Source organism: Patella vulgata, chromosome 1, assembly GCF_932274485.2.
Source record: "Patella vulgata chromosome 1, xgPatVulg1.2, whole genome shotgun sequence".
NCBI lineage: Eukaryota > Metazoa > Mollusca > Gastropoda > Patellidae > Patella > Patella vulgata.
The window spans coordinates 8977119-8996029 of record NC_065879.2 but is presented as its reverse complement, the minus strand read 5'-3'; the positions used below and the strand labels follow the sequence as shown (position 1 = coordinate 8996029).

Here is an 18911-nt window from a genome sequence, read left to right as displayed (position 1 = left end):
TTGGATCACATGGTTTTCGCATTTTCTTAGCGTGCCATTCAAAATTTCGCAGCACACTGGTTGAGAATCACTGATATAAGACAACTTAAAACAACAAACACTGGCCACTCTTGATCCAGATTTTAGTACATCTACTAGAAAAGTTCTACCTACTTGTTTTAGTATCAACGAGAAAGTATTCATTCTGTTGATCTTCAGGTATATTAAAGAATTCCAAAGCTTCTGTAAGTATCTGTGAGAATTGAGTATCTTCGTGTATTGGTAACTGTGATGGGATACTGGATAGATCCGGACCATGGACGAGTATCTTTTTAGCATTGGCTACATTAGCTGATATCAGTAGGTAGGGCTGGATGATAGTGAAGAAAATATTTAAATATTTCATTTCATACAAGTAAAACTTCTTAGGCCTTTAGTTCATCCTAGGGCTAACATAAACATAACATGCACCAACCAGTGACAGTCGTTTGGGTTATTGTAATTTTTTAAGCATTTTGTCTCGATGAACATAATCCCTATGCGGACAGATAGGAAGTCGGTACCATTGAGTTAAAAAATGGTGACGTTATGTCTCTACAACGTCATGACGTTACTGTGATGTCACAACAGCATATCAGATGTCGCATTTCTTTCAAAATTAGTCCATTTATGCATGTTAGCACTAGAAACGAATTCTGATTCAGAGAAGAGGATTTGCCCATTATGGGCACAAGAACAATGTGTTACAATAATTTAGAAGGAAGCTAAAAGTATATAAATATGGCTGCATTGTCGAAAGGTGATACTATTACAGTAGCCGTAGGAACACAGATTCATTTTAATTGTTGACAAAAATAGCCTACGTCAATAAAAAGAAATGAAATGAAATGGGGTGATACATACGTCCTACTGTTCTGCTCTAACTGGGCTCCATCAGTATGCTATGAGGGGAATTTTGCCCTGCAGTGGCACAAAAGCACTCTTATATCGAATTCCAACTGCAAAGGGTTCTTTTACTGGAGAAGTGCATTAAAGGTTGAATGGGCGGGGCTGACCAATTTTCATATTTGGGCCACTCAGAAGTAGGTTAATCCCCAAAATCATCATAAGGATTCATATTTTGACACAGGTGTACTCGAGATGTGTTACAAAAAAACAAAAGATAGGTTGCCAGGCAACGAAACATACGCCCACAGCAGCTAAATCGTCTGGGCAGTCAACAAGAGTTGTCGCATATTCTTACTTTTTTCGGTAATGAAACATTTATAATACACTAAAATCTGATTAAGGGCAACAACTCATGAAGTAATTATCAGAAAACCATTAGAATTTGTTTGGTTTTTATAAAGTTCTGCCCCATGCTAACGTTTTGTATTCTGAAAACCAATAGGCTTCTTTGTCTCATGACCTTAAACACTGTGTATAAATTTAAAGTCAATCGAATATTAACTTTAGCCTCTAGAGCGTCCACAAGATTTTTTCAAAGTGATCAAGGGCCATAACTCTGGCAGTAATTATCGGAAATCACTGAAAATCAATAGGCTTCTTTGTCTCATGACCTTAAACACTGTGTATAAATCTAAGGTCAATCGGATATTAACTTTGGCTTCTAGGGCGACCACAAGATTTTTTTAAGTGATCAAGGGCCATAACTCTGGCAGTAATTATCGGAAATCGCTGAAAATCAATAGGCTTCTTCGTCTCAAGACCTTAAACATTGTGTATAAATTTAAGGTCAATCGGATATTAACTTTGGCCTCTAGAGCGTCCACAAGCAATTGTGGACGCCGGACTGACGGACGACCGACGGACGGACGGACGGGGGCGACGACAATATACGACCACATTTCAATGTGGGCGTATAAAAACAATTTTGGCTGTTATGCAAAAGCGTCCCATGGTAGTGTTCCTAAAAGCTACACTTAAAAAGTCACCTGCCCAGGCCTTAGTGATATGGAGTCCTGACCCGTTCTCGTTCCATTTGATGCTATCGTCAACGTCAGGGTATCTAATCCAGCATCTGACTATGGTTCTGTAGGAAAGTTTGAGTAGGGAGAATTTGTTTGAAGAAATGTTTAGTGGGTGCCGAAGTAAGTATTTTGAACTTGGGTGGACACTCACCACGTGGTAGGTTATTCCACAATGACGTCATCAATAATGGCCGCTGATATTATATCAATTTTATCCTACCCGCTCTAGTTTTCCGTCAATTTCTATGAAATAAAGGCCAGAATGAAGCTGTTTATTTGAACTGATTTGAAGAACATATTTTTGGACCCACAAAACGCCACTATAAAGTAATGCTTTTGTGGACACCACCAGGGGGTGCTGTTCACATTACCGCGAAAGTTGGTTTTGTAACAAATGGGTACATCTACGAAACTGGTGTCAAAATATAAATCTTTCTGATGATTTTTGGGGCAAATGTCAAAATTGATCAGCCCCACCCAATAAAAGACCTCTTGGCGGATGAAATTCGATATATGAGTAGGTTGTTGCGCCATTGCAGGGCAAATTTTCCCTCATAGCACCTTAAGGGAGCCAAATCGGAGCAGAACAATAGGATGTATAACCTCATTTTATTTCATTTCTGCAACAATTGAAATGAATCCGTCTTCCTGCAGCTACTCTGATAGTATTACCTATCGGCAATGCAGCAGTAGTTATACTTTTAGCCCACCCGCCTCTCCGTAATTGTAACACATTGTTCTTCTTTATCAACTCAACATAATGGTGGGCATGCACTCTTTTCTGCATCAGCATTCATTTCTGCCGTTAAGATGGTGTAAACTGACTAATTTTGGAAGAAATGCGACGTCTGATATGCCTTTGTGACATTGCAGCGACGTCATGACGTCATAGAGACAAAACGTCGCAATTTTTGGACTCGCTGATACCGACTTCCTATCTGTCCGCAATACATTTATGGTGTCTAAATCCAATAGTTTTAGAGATATTTGAAATTTTTGATCGACAGCCACAATCTTGGATTTGCCCCCCCCCCCGTCCTTATTTGGACTCCGATTTTGGTAAACTTTCTTTTCCTTACTTAGGACATCATAATGAGTCAATAGAAACCAAAAAACCTTTTGTTGCAATTTGTTCTATGTCAAACGTTAGTTTGACCAGCCTACCACGCCAGTTGACTCAATGACAAGCCTTATAATACGGCACGCACGTGCTAACCATTCGGCCATCCATCCCCCCCTGTATATAAACGTAATGAATTAAATCATGCTATAATCACTCCTAATACTTACATCACATTGTTCTTTCTTCAGGGTTTGTTTCAGATCTTTAAAATAGATTCCTTCAACAGACGGTATGACTAAATTTAGTAGTGAGAGGGCGCCGGCTATAGCTTCCTGTCCACCTTCACATGGAGAACGAGCATAAAACATCACAAAACCAATCTGAAATATAGCAAACAGAGAACATGTACTGTATATAAAACCCATCTGAAATATAGCAATAAACAGAGCATGTAGTTACTGAAAACCTGAACTGAAATGTACCATCTAGCTAGCTGGCCATACAGGGCCTGAACTAGTTATATATGATATGAGCTGAACTTATCAGCTAGTTGTAATGAGCATGAATTAATATAAACTCACCAACTAGCCATATACAGCGAATGTGCTGATTTTACCAGATAGCTAAATACATTTAGAGTATGTGCTGATGAGTTTACCAGATAGCTACATATACTGATGTCCAAAAGAAAGTATACAGACTAAAAGTATGACTAAGTTTTGTTTAGATTAAAAACATTTGATAAAGCAAGTTTGTCTCTTGCGTCCAAACTCAACATTTCTAAGCAAAATAAAAATGTGAAACAAATTGACATTCTACCCAAATACCGTATACCATGGAAAAACGACTTTGGTTGATGCAGCACAAAATGCACAGTGTATACTTTCTTTTGGACATTAGTATATATATAGAGGATGTGCTGAGTTTACCAGATAGCTAAATAAATTTAGGAGATGTGTTGAGTTTACCAAATAGCTAAATACATTTAGAGGATGTGCTGAGTTTACCAGATAGCTAAATACTTTTAGAGGATGTGCTGAGTTTACCAGATAGCTAAATACTTTTAGAGGATGTGCTGAGTTTACCAGATAGCTAAATACTTTTAGAGGATGTGCTGAGTTTACCAGTTAGCTAAATACTTTTAGAGGATGTGCTGAGTTTACCAGATAGCTAAATACATTTAGAGGATGTGCTGAGTTTACCAGATAGCTAAATACTTTTAGAGGATGTGCTGAGTTTACCAGTTAGCTAAATACATTTAGAGGATGTGCTGAGTTTACCAGATATCAGGGCTGTCGGTAATTTTTCACAGATGATTAGCAGCACTGCTAATCAAAAAGTCCAATATTGTGAAGTCCCACTCATTTTAATTCTTATTTCTTCGTTAGAAAACAATTTTGTCTGCTTTTTATCGTGTGTTACTATTTCTTTTTCAATCGGACGCACACAGTTTTTTTACGAATAATCTTGATTAACTAGCAGACACGATATAAACAATAATATTTTACGGGAATTCTTACTTTGATTTCTCATTTTATAATACGTTTACACGTATTTATTTTTTATATTTTACTAACAATACGTGGGGGATAAACTGACTGAATTTATTTTTTTAAAATTGAATACTGATATAATTACTCGAAATTGTGATGTCTTGCAACATGAGTGGTAATACTTGATTCCCTATTTCTGGTTTAATAGTCCCAATTCATAGAGTTATGTCCCTGTATAATATAGTATAATGAATTGAGTCTGGGTAGTTGAGAAGAAAATGTTACATGGAGAATTCAGTTTTGCTTATAAAATTTATTTGATATTTTATACACGTTGAAAGTGTTGAGAAATGTGGATAAATCTTTGTGTCAATAATATCCAAAATGAAAGGCATACTGGTTGTCAGCAGCCCTGCCAGATAGTAACATGCATTTAGAGGATGTGCTGAGTTTACAAGATAGCTATATACATTTAAAGGATGTGTTGAGTTCAGTGGCTGCGCCAAGGGGGGGGGGGGGGCCCCCATAAATCTGTTCTGTCCTGTGTTGCCCCCACCCCCAATAATTTTAGAAAAAAAAAAAGTATTTGGTCGCGACAGACTGCATCTGATAAGCTCTATTTATCTCTAATTGGTGCCTGAATACTGTCAGACAGCATTTCCGACAGTCTATTTTTCAAAATTTTCTTAGGGAGGTTCCCAATACCCACCACAAGGACTCGCTTCTTCGTTGAGTTTCGTAAGTCTGTTCCTTTGACATTTTGTTCTCTGATCGGATAAACTAGTGATCAGGCAACGGACGGTACCTGGTCAGATCTATTTATCTCGAGGATCGGTGCCTGACTGAATACTGTCAGACATTATTTCTGGCAGTTTATTTTTCAAAATTTTCTGGGGGAGATCCCCCATACCCTCCGTAAGGATTCCCTACTTTGGCGCACATGAGTGGGCTATGTCGAGGTTCGCAAGTCCGTTTGTTTGACACTTTACCTCAACAATCAGTGCCTGAAATACTGCCAGGGTGCATTTCCGGCAGCCTGATTTTTTAAATCTTCTGGCGGAGCCCCCCTACCCCTTGTTGAAGCCCGTGTCTTTGCCCCCTTAACCTTGGACTTTGCCCCAGCTTGATACATAAATGAAATATGTCTAAAAATACATGTGTAGACAATTATAGTACAGTGCAATACATAACATACTTAAATATATAATATACACTCCAACAGGGTTGATCATCAAATTACACAGAATATTCTTCTTTTTTTTTTTTTTTTAAAAATGACCTAATTTCACAGTATATTCTTCTTTATGTATAAAATGCAGATCAGAGTACACATGTGCTGTACTTTGTTCGGAGGGGGGAGGGGGGAGTTTGCTTTGTGTCGTACCTTTATAATTAAATTTCATATTTCCATTTGTTTACGATTGTCTTGTTGCCAACAAACAAATCCAACTCTGTCTTTGACACAGTCCTCATTAAGTTGAGGAACTGATCTTTATTTGGGAATTTATTTTTAATTTTACATTCATAGATGTAATATTTTGTAAGGAGGATGAGGTGATTTACAAATAACCATTCATGTTTGTCATTAAACATTTCTATATTATATACTCCTAGATGTATTGATTCTTGACAGATTATGGTGTTAATATTGTTTTTAATATAATTTCAGACAAACTGGTTAATATTGTTTGTGTTACAGGACATAAGTAGAATAAATGTTCCTGGGTTTCAAGGCATGAGTCACAGAGGGCACAAAGAGAACTCTCAGTAAATTTGACTTTACATAGCTTTGTATTAGTGTATATCCTTCGATTTTATCTCAAATAACGTTTTGTCATATATACTGTTCAAAAAAAGTAGCGGATATTGTAATGCAAATACCTATGCAGCAGGTTGTGATATGATTAGTCATGGACATTTGACATGCTTTGAGAGTATGTTCACAGATGAAGAACTTATCGCCCCAACAGAACCACTGAGCTGCACATGCGACACGCAATAGCGCCATACACGTGGGAGGGGGTTCATTGTCAAATTTGACACTTCGAGGAAGGGTTGATGAAAACTGCCGTGTGCCGGTTTATCTATCCATGTTTGCTTTCCTATCGGTTCTTGCATAAGATTTACTGTTTAGCGTATCTTTGCTTTAGTGTGTTACATTTAATTTGATTGGAGATGTGGACGCCATATCGTCTGGGCAGTCAACAAGAGTTGTCGCATATTTTTACTTTTTTCGGTATGAAACATTTATAATACATTAAAATCTGATTAAGAGTAACAACTCATTAAGTAATTATCAGAAAACCATTAGAATTTGTTTGGTTTTTATAAAGTTCTGCCCCTTGCTAACGTTTAGTATACGAAACCTTTTAACATCATGGATTTACATGTAGCTGTTCAAGTTATAAAAATTCATTGAAAATCAATATACTTGTTCGTCTCAAAACCTTAAACTCTGTGTATCAATCTGATGTCAATCGGATGATAACTTTAGCCTCTAGAGCATCACAAGATTTTTTCAAAGTGATCAAGGGCCATAACTTTGGCAGTAATTATCGGAAATCGTTGAAAATCAACAGGATTCTTCGTCCCATGACCTCAGACAAGGTGTATAAATTTGAAGTCAATCGGATATTAACTTTAGCCTCTTTCGAGCATTTACAAGATTTTTTGAAGTGATCAAGGGTCATAACTCTGGCAGTAATATCGAAAATCGCTGAAAATGAATAGACTTCTTCATCTCATGACCTTAAACACTGTGTATAAATTTAAAGTCAATTGGATATCAATGACCTTAAACACTGTGTATAAAATTAAAGTCTATAGGATATTAACTTTGACCTCTAGAGCGTGCACAAGATTTTTTGAAGTGATCAAGGGCCATAACTCTGGCAGTAATTATCGGAAATCGCTGAAAATCAATAGATAGGCTTCTTCGTCTCACGACCTTAAACACTTTGTATAAATTTAAAGTCAATCGGACCGACGGACACTGACACTTGAAAAATTCTTTTAGATTTAACATGCATTGACCTCCATTTGGTACATCCTGGGTAATAACACTTCTTTTAATTTTATCGGGACCGTTCCACAAATATTTATAAACTATTTGATTAAATTTAACTATTATGTTTTTAGGAACTTTTAGAGCCAAGGCTGGATATGAAATCTTTGGTAGACAGAATGTCTTTATTATTTGTATTTTTCCAAGTATTGTCAAGTGTCTGTTATAGTGTTATTCCATTTTGTTATAACAGATTCTATATCTAGTAATTTATTTTCAAAGTTTATGTTATCAAACTCACTATGATTTAGTGAGAAGTAGATTCCGAGTATTTTAATTGGTGTTCTACTGATTTTAATACCTAGGCTTTCTATTTGATTAGTACAGCACATGCATACCCTGGAATGTTATTACATTTAATACCAGGATAAGTTACTTTAATATAATAATGCTTGTAATTAGAATTATCAAAAGATTTTATTATTAGTTTCATTATGTTTTTCTTTTCAAATATACAGCATATAATATACCAATCCAATAGTATATAATTTTTTCTTCATTTATATCAATTAATTTTCGTAAAACTATAAAGAATTTACATTCTCTGTGTAGATCCAAGGTGAACATGTTACTAAGATGCAGATTCGAAGAGGGGTGGTGGTGGTGATGGGGGAGGTGGGGGCGTGTCTTAGTTATTTACAATCATCTGTTGATACAAAAGAAGATGATTTTTCATTTGATGTGGTTCATTACAATATTTAAATCATTTTAATGGTAGGAATTATTTATACATTATTGGTTCCTGAACATTACTATTGCCCCTACATAATAATCATTATAAGATACATTATGGGAGATTCGATAACGAGTTGGCAGTTTTCACTATAATAGTTCACTAGCGGCTGCCAGACAGGATACGCCCACATTTTGAAAGAGATGGATAGAGAACAAGCTAAAAACAAACAGGATTTTTTGTATAATCAGGGGCAATAATCCAAAAGGTTATGGTCTGAAATGCGCAAATATCAAAAGGGACCAAGATCTTTGGGATATAAAGATATGTTTTAAGTTTCATTAGAATCGGATAAATATTGCGACCTCTAGAGGGTCGACAACCTTCATATTGCATACTTTTACCCCATTTGCGTACAAAAAGCGGCCATTTTGTTGGGCAGTTTCATTTCGATTTTCCCGAAATTTGAATTCAACCTTCATTATGGTGGAATGGTAAAATATATAAATGGTTTTTAAAATCGGAAAAAAAAATTATGACCTTTAGAGAATCCGCAAGCTAAAAATGCCATTTTCGAACAATCAGGGGCCATAATCCAGGAAGTTAAGTTCGGGTTTCCAACCTTCATTATGGTGGAATGGTAAAATATATAAACGGTTTTTAAAATCAGAAAAAAAAATTGTGACCTTTAGAGAATCCTCAAGCTAAAAATGCCATTTTCGAACAATCAGGGGCCATAATCCAGGAAGTTAAGTTCGGGTATCTGCGATTATCAAAAGGATCCATGATCTTAGTGTGTAATGGTGATATATTCACACATTTTTTTTAAATCAGATAAAAATTGTGACCTCTACAAGGACAACAAGCTAAAAACGCGATTTTCCGTACAATCAAGGGCCATAATTCAGGAAGTTACTATCCGATATGCCGAATATCGAAAGGAAACAAGATCTTTGGGTTATTAACTTACATTTCAAGTTTCATCAAAATCAAAAGAAAATTGTGACCTCTAGAGGTTCCACAACATTGATATACCATATTTTTACACTATTTGAGTACGAGTGACGGCCATTTTGTTTGTCAGTTTTGGTCCGAAATTTGAACTTAACTATCCTTAGGGTGTAATGGTGATATATTCCAACGTTTTTTTAAATCGGATAAAAATTATGACCTCTATAGGGTCGACAAGCTAAAAACGTGATTTTTCTTACAATCAGGGGCCATAATTTAGGAAGTCAGTTAGATATGCGCAAATGTCGAAAGGAAACGAGATCATGAATTTGTCTATTTGTCTAGCAATTTCCAGAGATACATTGTTCAATTTGTCTACAACTTTTTGGGCCTCTTTAAACAGTTCAATTTTAACACGTTACTTTCCTTCCAGCTGCGCATAAACATTGCAGTTATTATACCAGGACGAAACTCCATCTAATGATTTCAGCCTGTTTATTAATCCTCTATTTTTAAAAGTTATATCATCAAACATCATGAAGTTATTGATAAAGAAAGCTTTTCGTTTAAGCATCATTCATTATTTAAGAACTTTACTAAAATTAGTTTAGGTTTGTCACTATATTTTGAAGGCAGTCTGTGTATAGCCAATAAACGGTCTGGAGATAAACTAACACCTGTAAAATCCTTTACTATTTGACAGAATTTTAGAGAGAGAGAGAGAGAGAGAGAAATGGGGTTTAACATCCACTTGACACAAACTAGGTCATTTTGGGACTAACATATGGTGTAATTTTATTTCAATAATTTGCTTGCGCATGGGGGTCTTTATATAGCAGTGGGAGGAAACCCTAGGACCCGGAGAAAACCCACAAGGTTGGACAGGCGACCAGAATTTTAGTCCAAGGTTTTCATCGGTTTCTTCTCTTATCCCATTAACCTTCACATCCAGTTTTCTTGAGTATTGTTCGCTGTATGCCCAATCGGACATTAAGACATGGTGAATAATATTCAAAATTCCGAAATTAATATAGTTTACTGAGTGTATAACTACCACTCAACCTGATTATCGTTCATATTACGCTGGGTTTATTAGGTAATTAAGTGATCAACGTATTTATCGTGTTTTACCGTCTATAAACCTACCTTGATTAACTACTTAATCTGCCTTGATTGACTGACTTAATCCTTTGTCGGACAATTCATCAATCTAATCTTAAACAGAAGTCATTGCTTTCCCTTTGTCGGACTATTCATCAATACAATAACTGTGATTATAACTTTAATCTTCGTGTTAGCCTCGTGGTTTCTGCATTGTCGGACATTTTAATCGCATTGATGTGAGCCGACAGAATGTATAAACTTGTTATAGATGTCACATATTGTATGAGTATATAACACCCCAGATCAATAGACAGTCATTATAACTTTCAAAATGCTTCGATTCTTATCTACCACCCATTCTTCTACCGCCCAGTCTTCTTCCAAGCGAAAACGAGACGACGATGAAACACCCCTGTCCGCAAGTTCTGTTTCAACTCCTGTGCCGTCACCCAAGATAAGAAGGAAATTTAATCCGAAATGGTCTTCAAGTTTTTCTTGGTTGCGTTACGACAATGCTCTGCAGAAAATGTTTTGCCAGGTTTGTTTAATACTTATTTTAATCTAATATTTCTATTTCTACGGGAGATTTACGAATTGTGTAACGTTGATATACACAAGTGCTACGAGCCTACGAGATATATACCAATTATTATAAAGTTATTGCATACAAATCCCCTGTATCCATAAATGTATCTTTTACTATAAATACTAATAGTTTACTCATTTGTTTTTTCAGCCATGTCAGAAACATAATAAGAAAAATAACTTTGTGACTGGCTCCATGAATTTTCGTAAATCGGCCATTACAGACCATGCTTGGTCTAATGATCACATTGATGCCACAAAAAAAGAAGATGAACTATCCAAAGAAGTTCTTGTCGAAAAGTTTTTAATGATGTTCGACCAAGCTGACATCGCCATGTTGACCCTAATTCGCAACTCCTGGTTCCCTCAATGATTTAGCAGAGTTGAATGGATGTCAGATGACGTCTAAGTTGTACAGAGATAGAACTGCATCCTCGGAGTTAGCATAGAGAGCACCATAGTTATATATAGATAAGATAAACTCACCAGATAGTTTATAGAGAGCATGAGCTGTTTGAGCACAATAGTTATATAGATGATAAGTTGAACTCACCAGATAGTTATAGAGAGCATGAGCTGTTTGAGCTGGTAATCTTCGATAATATAGCACCAGTTTACGTAATACAAATAATAACTCCTCCTGTTGATAAATAAATATAGCATAAAACAACAATAACTATAATTGCTTCTTAACAGGGCCTGACAAGGATAGCTGCTGTCTAGTTGTTCGGATGGGACAAAATCTGAGCATTGGCCGAGAAAGTTCATCAGGATTTTCGGACGTGGTTCCACCTTGTCAGTGGTGAAGGACGTGGAGGGCTGTCTAGTCGTTCGGATGGGGCAAAAAAACGAGGTCCCGTGTACACATTGGCGTGCACGTAACAGATCCCTTGACAGTTGGAATTCGATATAAGAGTAGGCGGTAGTGCTGCTGTCCAGGCAAAATTTCCCTCATAGCACATTGTGTGATGTATGCCCGTCTTCATTAGCCCAGGTTAGGGATCTTTTACGTGCACGCCAATGTGTACACGGGACCTCGTATCATCCGAATGACTAGACAGCTGTCCTTGTCAGACCCTCTGTTTTTCGTCCCATCCGAACGACTAGACAGCTTTCCTTGTCAACCCCTCCGTCCTGCATCACTGACAAGGGAGAACCACGCCGGAAAATCTGGATGAACTTTCTCGGCCAATGCAGGGATCGAACACCCGACCTCCAGGCTAGCGAGCTAGCGTCTTACCCACTTAGCCACATGATCCCCTCTTTGGGTTATAAACTTACATTTCAAGTTTCAACAAAATCGGATAAAAATTGTGACCTCTATAGGGTCCACAACCTTGATATACCATATTTTTACGCTATTTGAGAACGAACGGCGGCCATTTTGTCAATTTTGGGCTGATTTTCACGAAATTCAAACTCAGCTGTCCTTAGGGTGTAACGGTGATATAATAATATGGTTTTTTAAATTGGATAAAAATTATGACCTCTATAGGGTCCACAAGCTAAAAACGTGATTTTTCGTACAATCAGGGGCTTTAATCCATGAAGTTTCGATCCGATACATGCCAATATCGAAAGCAGCCGAGATCTTTTGGGGATAAACCTATATTTCAAGTTTCGTCAAAATCGGATAAGAATTGTGACCTGTAGAGAGTCCACAAACAATTGTGGACGGACGGACAGACGGACGTCTGGACAGGGGCGACGGTATAATACGTCCACATGAAAATGTGGGCGCATAAAAATCCAAGATGGCGAAAATTCACAATGGCGGCCAGAATTTCCGTAAATTGTAGGATTTTTGAGAAAATCGTCAATTTTCTGTTTTAAATAGCTTATAATATCTCTTTTATAATGTTTTCAGAGTCACTGAACTTGAATAAAAACTCAAAAATTAATGCTGAAAATGATAATGCTAACCAGCAGCTGCCAGGCAGGATACACCCACATTTTACAAGAGATGGATAGAGAATAAGCTAAATACAAACGTGATTTTTTGTACAATCAGGGGCAATAATCCAGAAAGTTATGGTCTGAAATGCGCAAATATCAAATGGGACTGAGATCTTTAGGATACAAAGATATGTTTTAAGTTTCATCAAAATCGGATAAAAATTGTGACCTCTAGAGGGTCCACAACCTTCGTATTGCATACTTTTACACAATTTGCATACAAAGAGTGGATAATTTGTTGGTCAGTTTTTTTTTCGATTTTCCCGAAATTCGAATTCAACATTCATTATGGTGGAATGGTGATATATCTAAACGTTTTTTCAAATCCGAACTCAATTAAAATTATGGTTTAACACAAATCCAAGAAAAATGTTTTAAGGACAGACGAAAATTGTGATAATTGTCAAGTAAATGCTATATTTATACTAATAATTGTGAAGTTGACATAAAATTACATATACTTAGGATAGGACAGGCTAATCTTTGCTCCGTGAGGTGAACGACAGGGTTCTCTCCAACCAGGCTTGAAATTTCTTTTGAAAAAACTGATTGTAAATGGTGCTTTCTAGAGTATATCTTGGTGTTTTTAGCTTATGCATATATCTTTATAATTCATCAAAAACGACGTAAATTCATCACTACGCAACATTAACTAGTTTAGGGACCCCCGAAACTACCATACTCCTTTTGAGTGTCCATCCTTGAAAAGGGAGGCGAAGGGTATGATGGTAAAAAGTGTTTCAAATTCCCACGTTACTTGAATACTTTAATTATCAGTAAAATTAATTTATTGTTAATTCGCATACAAAGATATGATGTTAAACATGTTACAAATTAACAACTGGTATATTAGACGAGTATTTTACAGCAACAAGAAAGTTTACGTTTAATTTAATTCCAATAAACAATTTATATTTTTAAGTTGAAGGGAGAGTCGTACAGGTGGTAGACCATATTAAATGCTGTTTAAATGTGTATTTTGTATGCAGATAGATTATTATTTGTCCTTCTAACACGTGTAAGCTAATACCGTTGACTAATGAAGCTAGGCCTTTTAGTAATGACAATTTTTGTCATTAAATCATATAAGTGGTCAGTATTCTAAACTAATGTTTAGTATGTATAGAAAGTGGTTAGAAATTATACAGTTGTCATTAATTAGCAAGTGTGTAACTAGCTGTAAAAAATGTGACTGTTTATAACACCCATCACTATTGAATACACAAACCTAACCAATATTGGTGTATATCATTCAATAGTCACAGTTTTAACACCTTAGTGACATAACACCTACTTAATGACTACTGCCTGATTACTAACAATTTTAACTAACTAATACACATTATGTATGTATTATAAACTGATGACTTTGATCTATTAGTGTCGTATATTTATTGATTAGTCAACAATATCAACATTACAGTGTAAGCTAATTCCTGTGTGGCACAAACCTTTTCGTTTCATCGAAAATTCCAATAAATAATTCATTTTTAGAGATCAATTTTAAATTCAGTAGCTACGAAAACCCTATATATGATATATCACAGGCCTTACCTTGCGTGATACTCACCCATCCTAACTAGAAATTCGTTTTTCGTTAAATTTTGGCGGCCATTTTGAAAGCGGACAGAACCCCAACCGAAAATGATGTCACAGTAGTGACATAATCTCAAAATTGTCTTCAGTGACAAATTTTGACACAGAAACAACCCGTCCCCAAATATCGTTTCGATCGTCATACACTAGCTAAACTTTCACTAAGTTGGTGCCCTGCCTCACCGACGTTCCACATTTTAAATTTGACAGCCTACTTAAAGACTTTAATTGAGTTTGCGCCACCGCAGCTTTATAGGGAGGACCACTTATAAAATGAATCATGAAAACTTTAAAAAAAAAAAATGCCAAAACGTTGCTTTTTTTCAGAATAACTGTTGATTTGAGAAATATATGATTCATTCAACAACATGTATCATATAGCAGCAGATGTAGTATTTTCTTGTGAACATTGTGAGCCACATTCCATATCCATATGTCCATCTGTTCAGGAGTTATGAAGGTTTCCCTGATGCGCTCAATTTCTATGAAATAACGGCAGCCATTTTTAATGTTGGACGCCAAAATGGAATTTAGCAAAGTTACCCGGAAGTCCATCAACCAAATCTCAACACTTCAGCCACCAGGTTAACTGAAAATCATGGTTGAATTTATTCATCAAATTGGTAATGATGCTCCAAAATCTGAGGTCTGTCACATGGACTAAAGGGACGTCAACCAGCCCACTCGCCCCAAAAATAATGTATCATACCTGTTTATCTTTGTTGGTGAGTTTTTCTAGAAAATGTCGAAAGAAGAGAATTGGATCTTCTACAATACTATCCCATATTACTTTGCTAGCTACTTCACATACTGAAATAAGACATAAACAAGCCAACATTGAGGACGATGTCCCCCTGCCGAAATCCCAAAATAAATAGATGACACATATCAATTAAACATGCATTATGCAAGAGCTAAATCTGCCTATCGCAGGTCTTTCTTTAGGCCTGAAATCTTATCTAAATTATTAATTAGACATTAATTAACTTATCCAGACCATAATCAACTCTCGATGTCAAGGCTAGCCTTCGATATCGACTGGATTAGAATCCTATATGCTGCAAACGCTCATTGATAATTAAATCAAAACAATGGATAATCGAGACTATGCTTTTTAACGTACTAACTTTAGTAATGATGAATGAGGCTAGGCGGAAATTTACAAAGCTGATATTTTGGTTCATAGTGGACCAATTCGACTGAAATTTTCAACAAATTACCTTTACATTATCTAGTTTTTAACTATTATTGTGAGAACTGCCAGCTCTTTATGTAATCTTCCTATAATGTATCTTTAATTGCACATTTATTTTTTTTTTTTTTTTTTTTTTTTTTGTTAAACCCCATTTCATTTCATTTCATTTATTTTTTTTTCAAAAGTATCAAGCAATCAAACTGATTATCAACTATATACTAAGTTACATCACTCTCTATCAGATAGAATCAAAGTTATCTTGTCCCAAAGCATCGACCAATGAAATTGCTTGGCTCTGTTTAGCTTTAGCTCGAAATGTTAATCATTGAACTCAGTCAAGATATTCACCTAATGAACATCTACATCAAGTTTAAACATTCTACCTCAATTAAAAGCAGAGTTGTTATGTTCCAAAGTTTTGACCAATCAAATTGTTTATCGATCCTTAGCCGAAGCAGAAAATTCTCATCATCAAACTTAGTGAAGGTAATGATATAATGAATCTATACTCGGAGTTTCATTACTCTCACTTAATTAAAACAAAAGTTATACGTCCCAAAGCATCAACCAATCAGATTGCTTATTAATGTGTTTCCATGGAAACAACTTTTACTTAGTCTTTTGTACATAATGGCGTAGGATGTTGATGACTGGGCCTTGTTTGTTTTCATCTATCAGTCGGAATGTAAAACATAATATTTTGTCTTCTCTTATGGTACGCTGGCTCGCTAGCCTGGAGGTCGGGTGTTCGATCCCTGCATTGGCCGAGAAAGTTCATCCAGATTTTCACGTGTGGTTTCCCCGTGTCAGTGATGCAGGATGGAGGGCCTGACAAGGACAGCTGTCTAGTCGTTTGGATGGGACGAAAAACCGAGGTCCCATTTACATATTGGCCTGCACGTAAAAGATCCCTTGGCAGTTGGAATTCGATATAAGAGTAGGCCACAGCGCCGCTGCCCGTGCAAAATTTCCCTCATAGCACACTGTATGGTGTATGCTCGTCTTCATTAACCCAGGTTAGGAGCAGAACAGTAGGACGTTAAACCCCATTTCATTTCATTTCATTTCATTTCTCTTATGGTACCTATTTGAATTTGTTCAGTTGGGAAATATCTGCTTTAATTCCAAGGAGCAATAAGTGCGTCTGCCAAAAAAATGTTATTTACCTGATATCCCGCCATCGTTAACATCACAATCATCTAACAGATGAATTATGGGTAAAACTGCAGCACAAATGGATGATGGGAAGAAATTCTGTGTCATCTGTAAATGGTGAGAATGTTCAGCCCGGTCTTCGTCACCTAGCAATAAGGAAAATGGTGGCAATTTTAGAAATTTTTAATTTCTGTCAATCATTATTAACTCAAGGAATAATGTAGAGTGGTTGTATAAAAAAATACTTGAGTTATTAAATCATAATACATGTCTACAAGGTAAATAACTATATATCCTAAGTACTTCCTCAACATTTTAAATGCGTTAATTTAATAACACTTATATTTTTTTTCTTTATCTACTTTGTGTACTGGTACTGATAAGGATATGAAGATATTTAGAATGAGTCAAAAACACATTAACTATATTTAAATTCAAGAAATTAAAAGAAAAATTTTGAAGGAAATTTATTCATTTTAATAAATAAAATCATTTTAAAAAAACGATGGCTTAAACTTTTGATTAGAAGCCTTTAGTCATAAATACTGATAATAAAAAAACCAAAAACATCAACTAAATATTTAAATTCAAGAAATTAAAAGAAAACTTTTGAAGGAAATTTTAATCCATTTTAACAAAGGGTATAAAAAACCCACTATGGTTTAAAGTTTTAAGTAAAAACCTTTTGTCATAAATATTGATAATAATAAAAAAAACATCAACTATATAATTAAAAATAATTAAAGACTAATTTTGAAGGAAATTTTAATCTATTTTAATAAAGGGTAAAAAAAACCCACTGTGGTTTCAAAGTTTTGAGTAGAAGCCATTAGTCATGAATACTGATCATAAAAAAAAAAAAAACCCATCAACTAAATATTTAAATTCAAGAAATTAAAAGAAAAATTTTGAAGGAAATTTTAATCTATTTTAATAAAAAAAAAAAAAAATAGAGTAAAAAAAAAAAACGTGGCTTAAGCTATTTAGTAAAAGCCTTTATAAGAAAATAACTAAGAAAGTAGATTTTTCTAAAAAAAAAAAAAGAGAAGAATCAGTGTAGCGTGAAAAGATAAAACCTGATTTATACTACAGTAGTAGGTGATTCAGAAAGGAATAAAGATTACATAGCAAAATGTTTAGATAGAGAAGTGATTAAGGTGTCATTATCTAATGATAAAATTAGAAGAATTTATTAACGTCTGATACCTAATGATTTGACACAACTTGTTTAGATATTCATATAAATAAGAGAATGGTAAAACTTGTGTAGAATCCGTGTCCAACAGGAATATGAAAACAATGGATCGAAGGATCCGATACGGAAGTGTCCTTCGCTAGATAGATATTAAGGTTAGAAAACGCAAGACATGTTCAGGTTCGATTTGAAATGAACCTGAGGTTCGGTAGAATTCTATTTTCTAAAATGATCAATTTTGATTGTGAATGGTTAGCATGTGCGCGCTGTATCATAAAGTCTGTCATTGAGTCAACTGGCGTGGTTTCAATTCCCCGGTTGCACGTGACAAGGAGTAGGGTCGCCTGTCCAACCTCGTGGGTTTTCTCCGAAATGACCTAGTTTGTGTCGAGTGGACGATAAACCCCATTTCTCTCTCTTTCTTTGTTAAGTTTGATATTTCTGGTTGCCAAATCAAAGTGAACAAAAGATGTGTCATTTCAAAAGGTATTGAATAATTGGATTAGTGGGATAATCCCATTTTTATATGAAAATTATCTGAAAGAAAATGACTCTAATTAAAGCATAAATAATGTGAAAGATTAAGAGTAAAGCATGCTGCATCAATAAGCTATACACAGGTAACCTGAATAACTGAAGCTTTTAACATGCCGAACACACTTTCATTTTATTTTCATAAACAATATCTTTATTTTATCTTTAATTAGATAACAACAGCACAATATGGACCAGGAACCAAGCAATATATCATCGCCACCATCTTGAAATTGTGACATCATATTGGAGATGGTCCTGCTCATATGATGTCATATGTGGATTGTGCATTAGGGTTACGGTAAGGGTTGGGCTTGGTCCAGAGTAAGGGTCAGGGTTAGTGCTAGCCTTACCTTGACGAAATCTGCAGGTCCTAACCCTTACCCTAATCCTAACCC

At 35.6% G+C, this 18911-nt stretch overlaps 1 protein-coding gene across 1 annotated transcript in view; it reads right to left on the bottom strand.

Annotated features, from left to right (window-relative positions):
• The window catches only part of LOC126812444 (protein unc-80 homolog), a 96332-nt gene that overhangs the window by 36908 nt on the left and 40513 nt on the right, over positions 1-18911 (bottom strand). Inside the window, exons 27-31 of the mRNA XM_056103426.1 lie at positions 16796-16930; positions 15144-15244; positions 11436-11522; positions 3240-3392; positions 154-349 (exon numbers count right to left, since the gene is read on the bottom strand). Coding sequence (XP_055959401.1) covers positions 154-349; positions 3240-3392; positions 11436-11522; positions 15144-15244; positions 16796-16930 — 672 coding nt within the window. The remainder of the gene's footprint in view (positions 1-153; positions 350-3239; positions 3393-11435; positions 11523-15143; positions 15245-16795; positions 16931-18911) is intronic.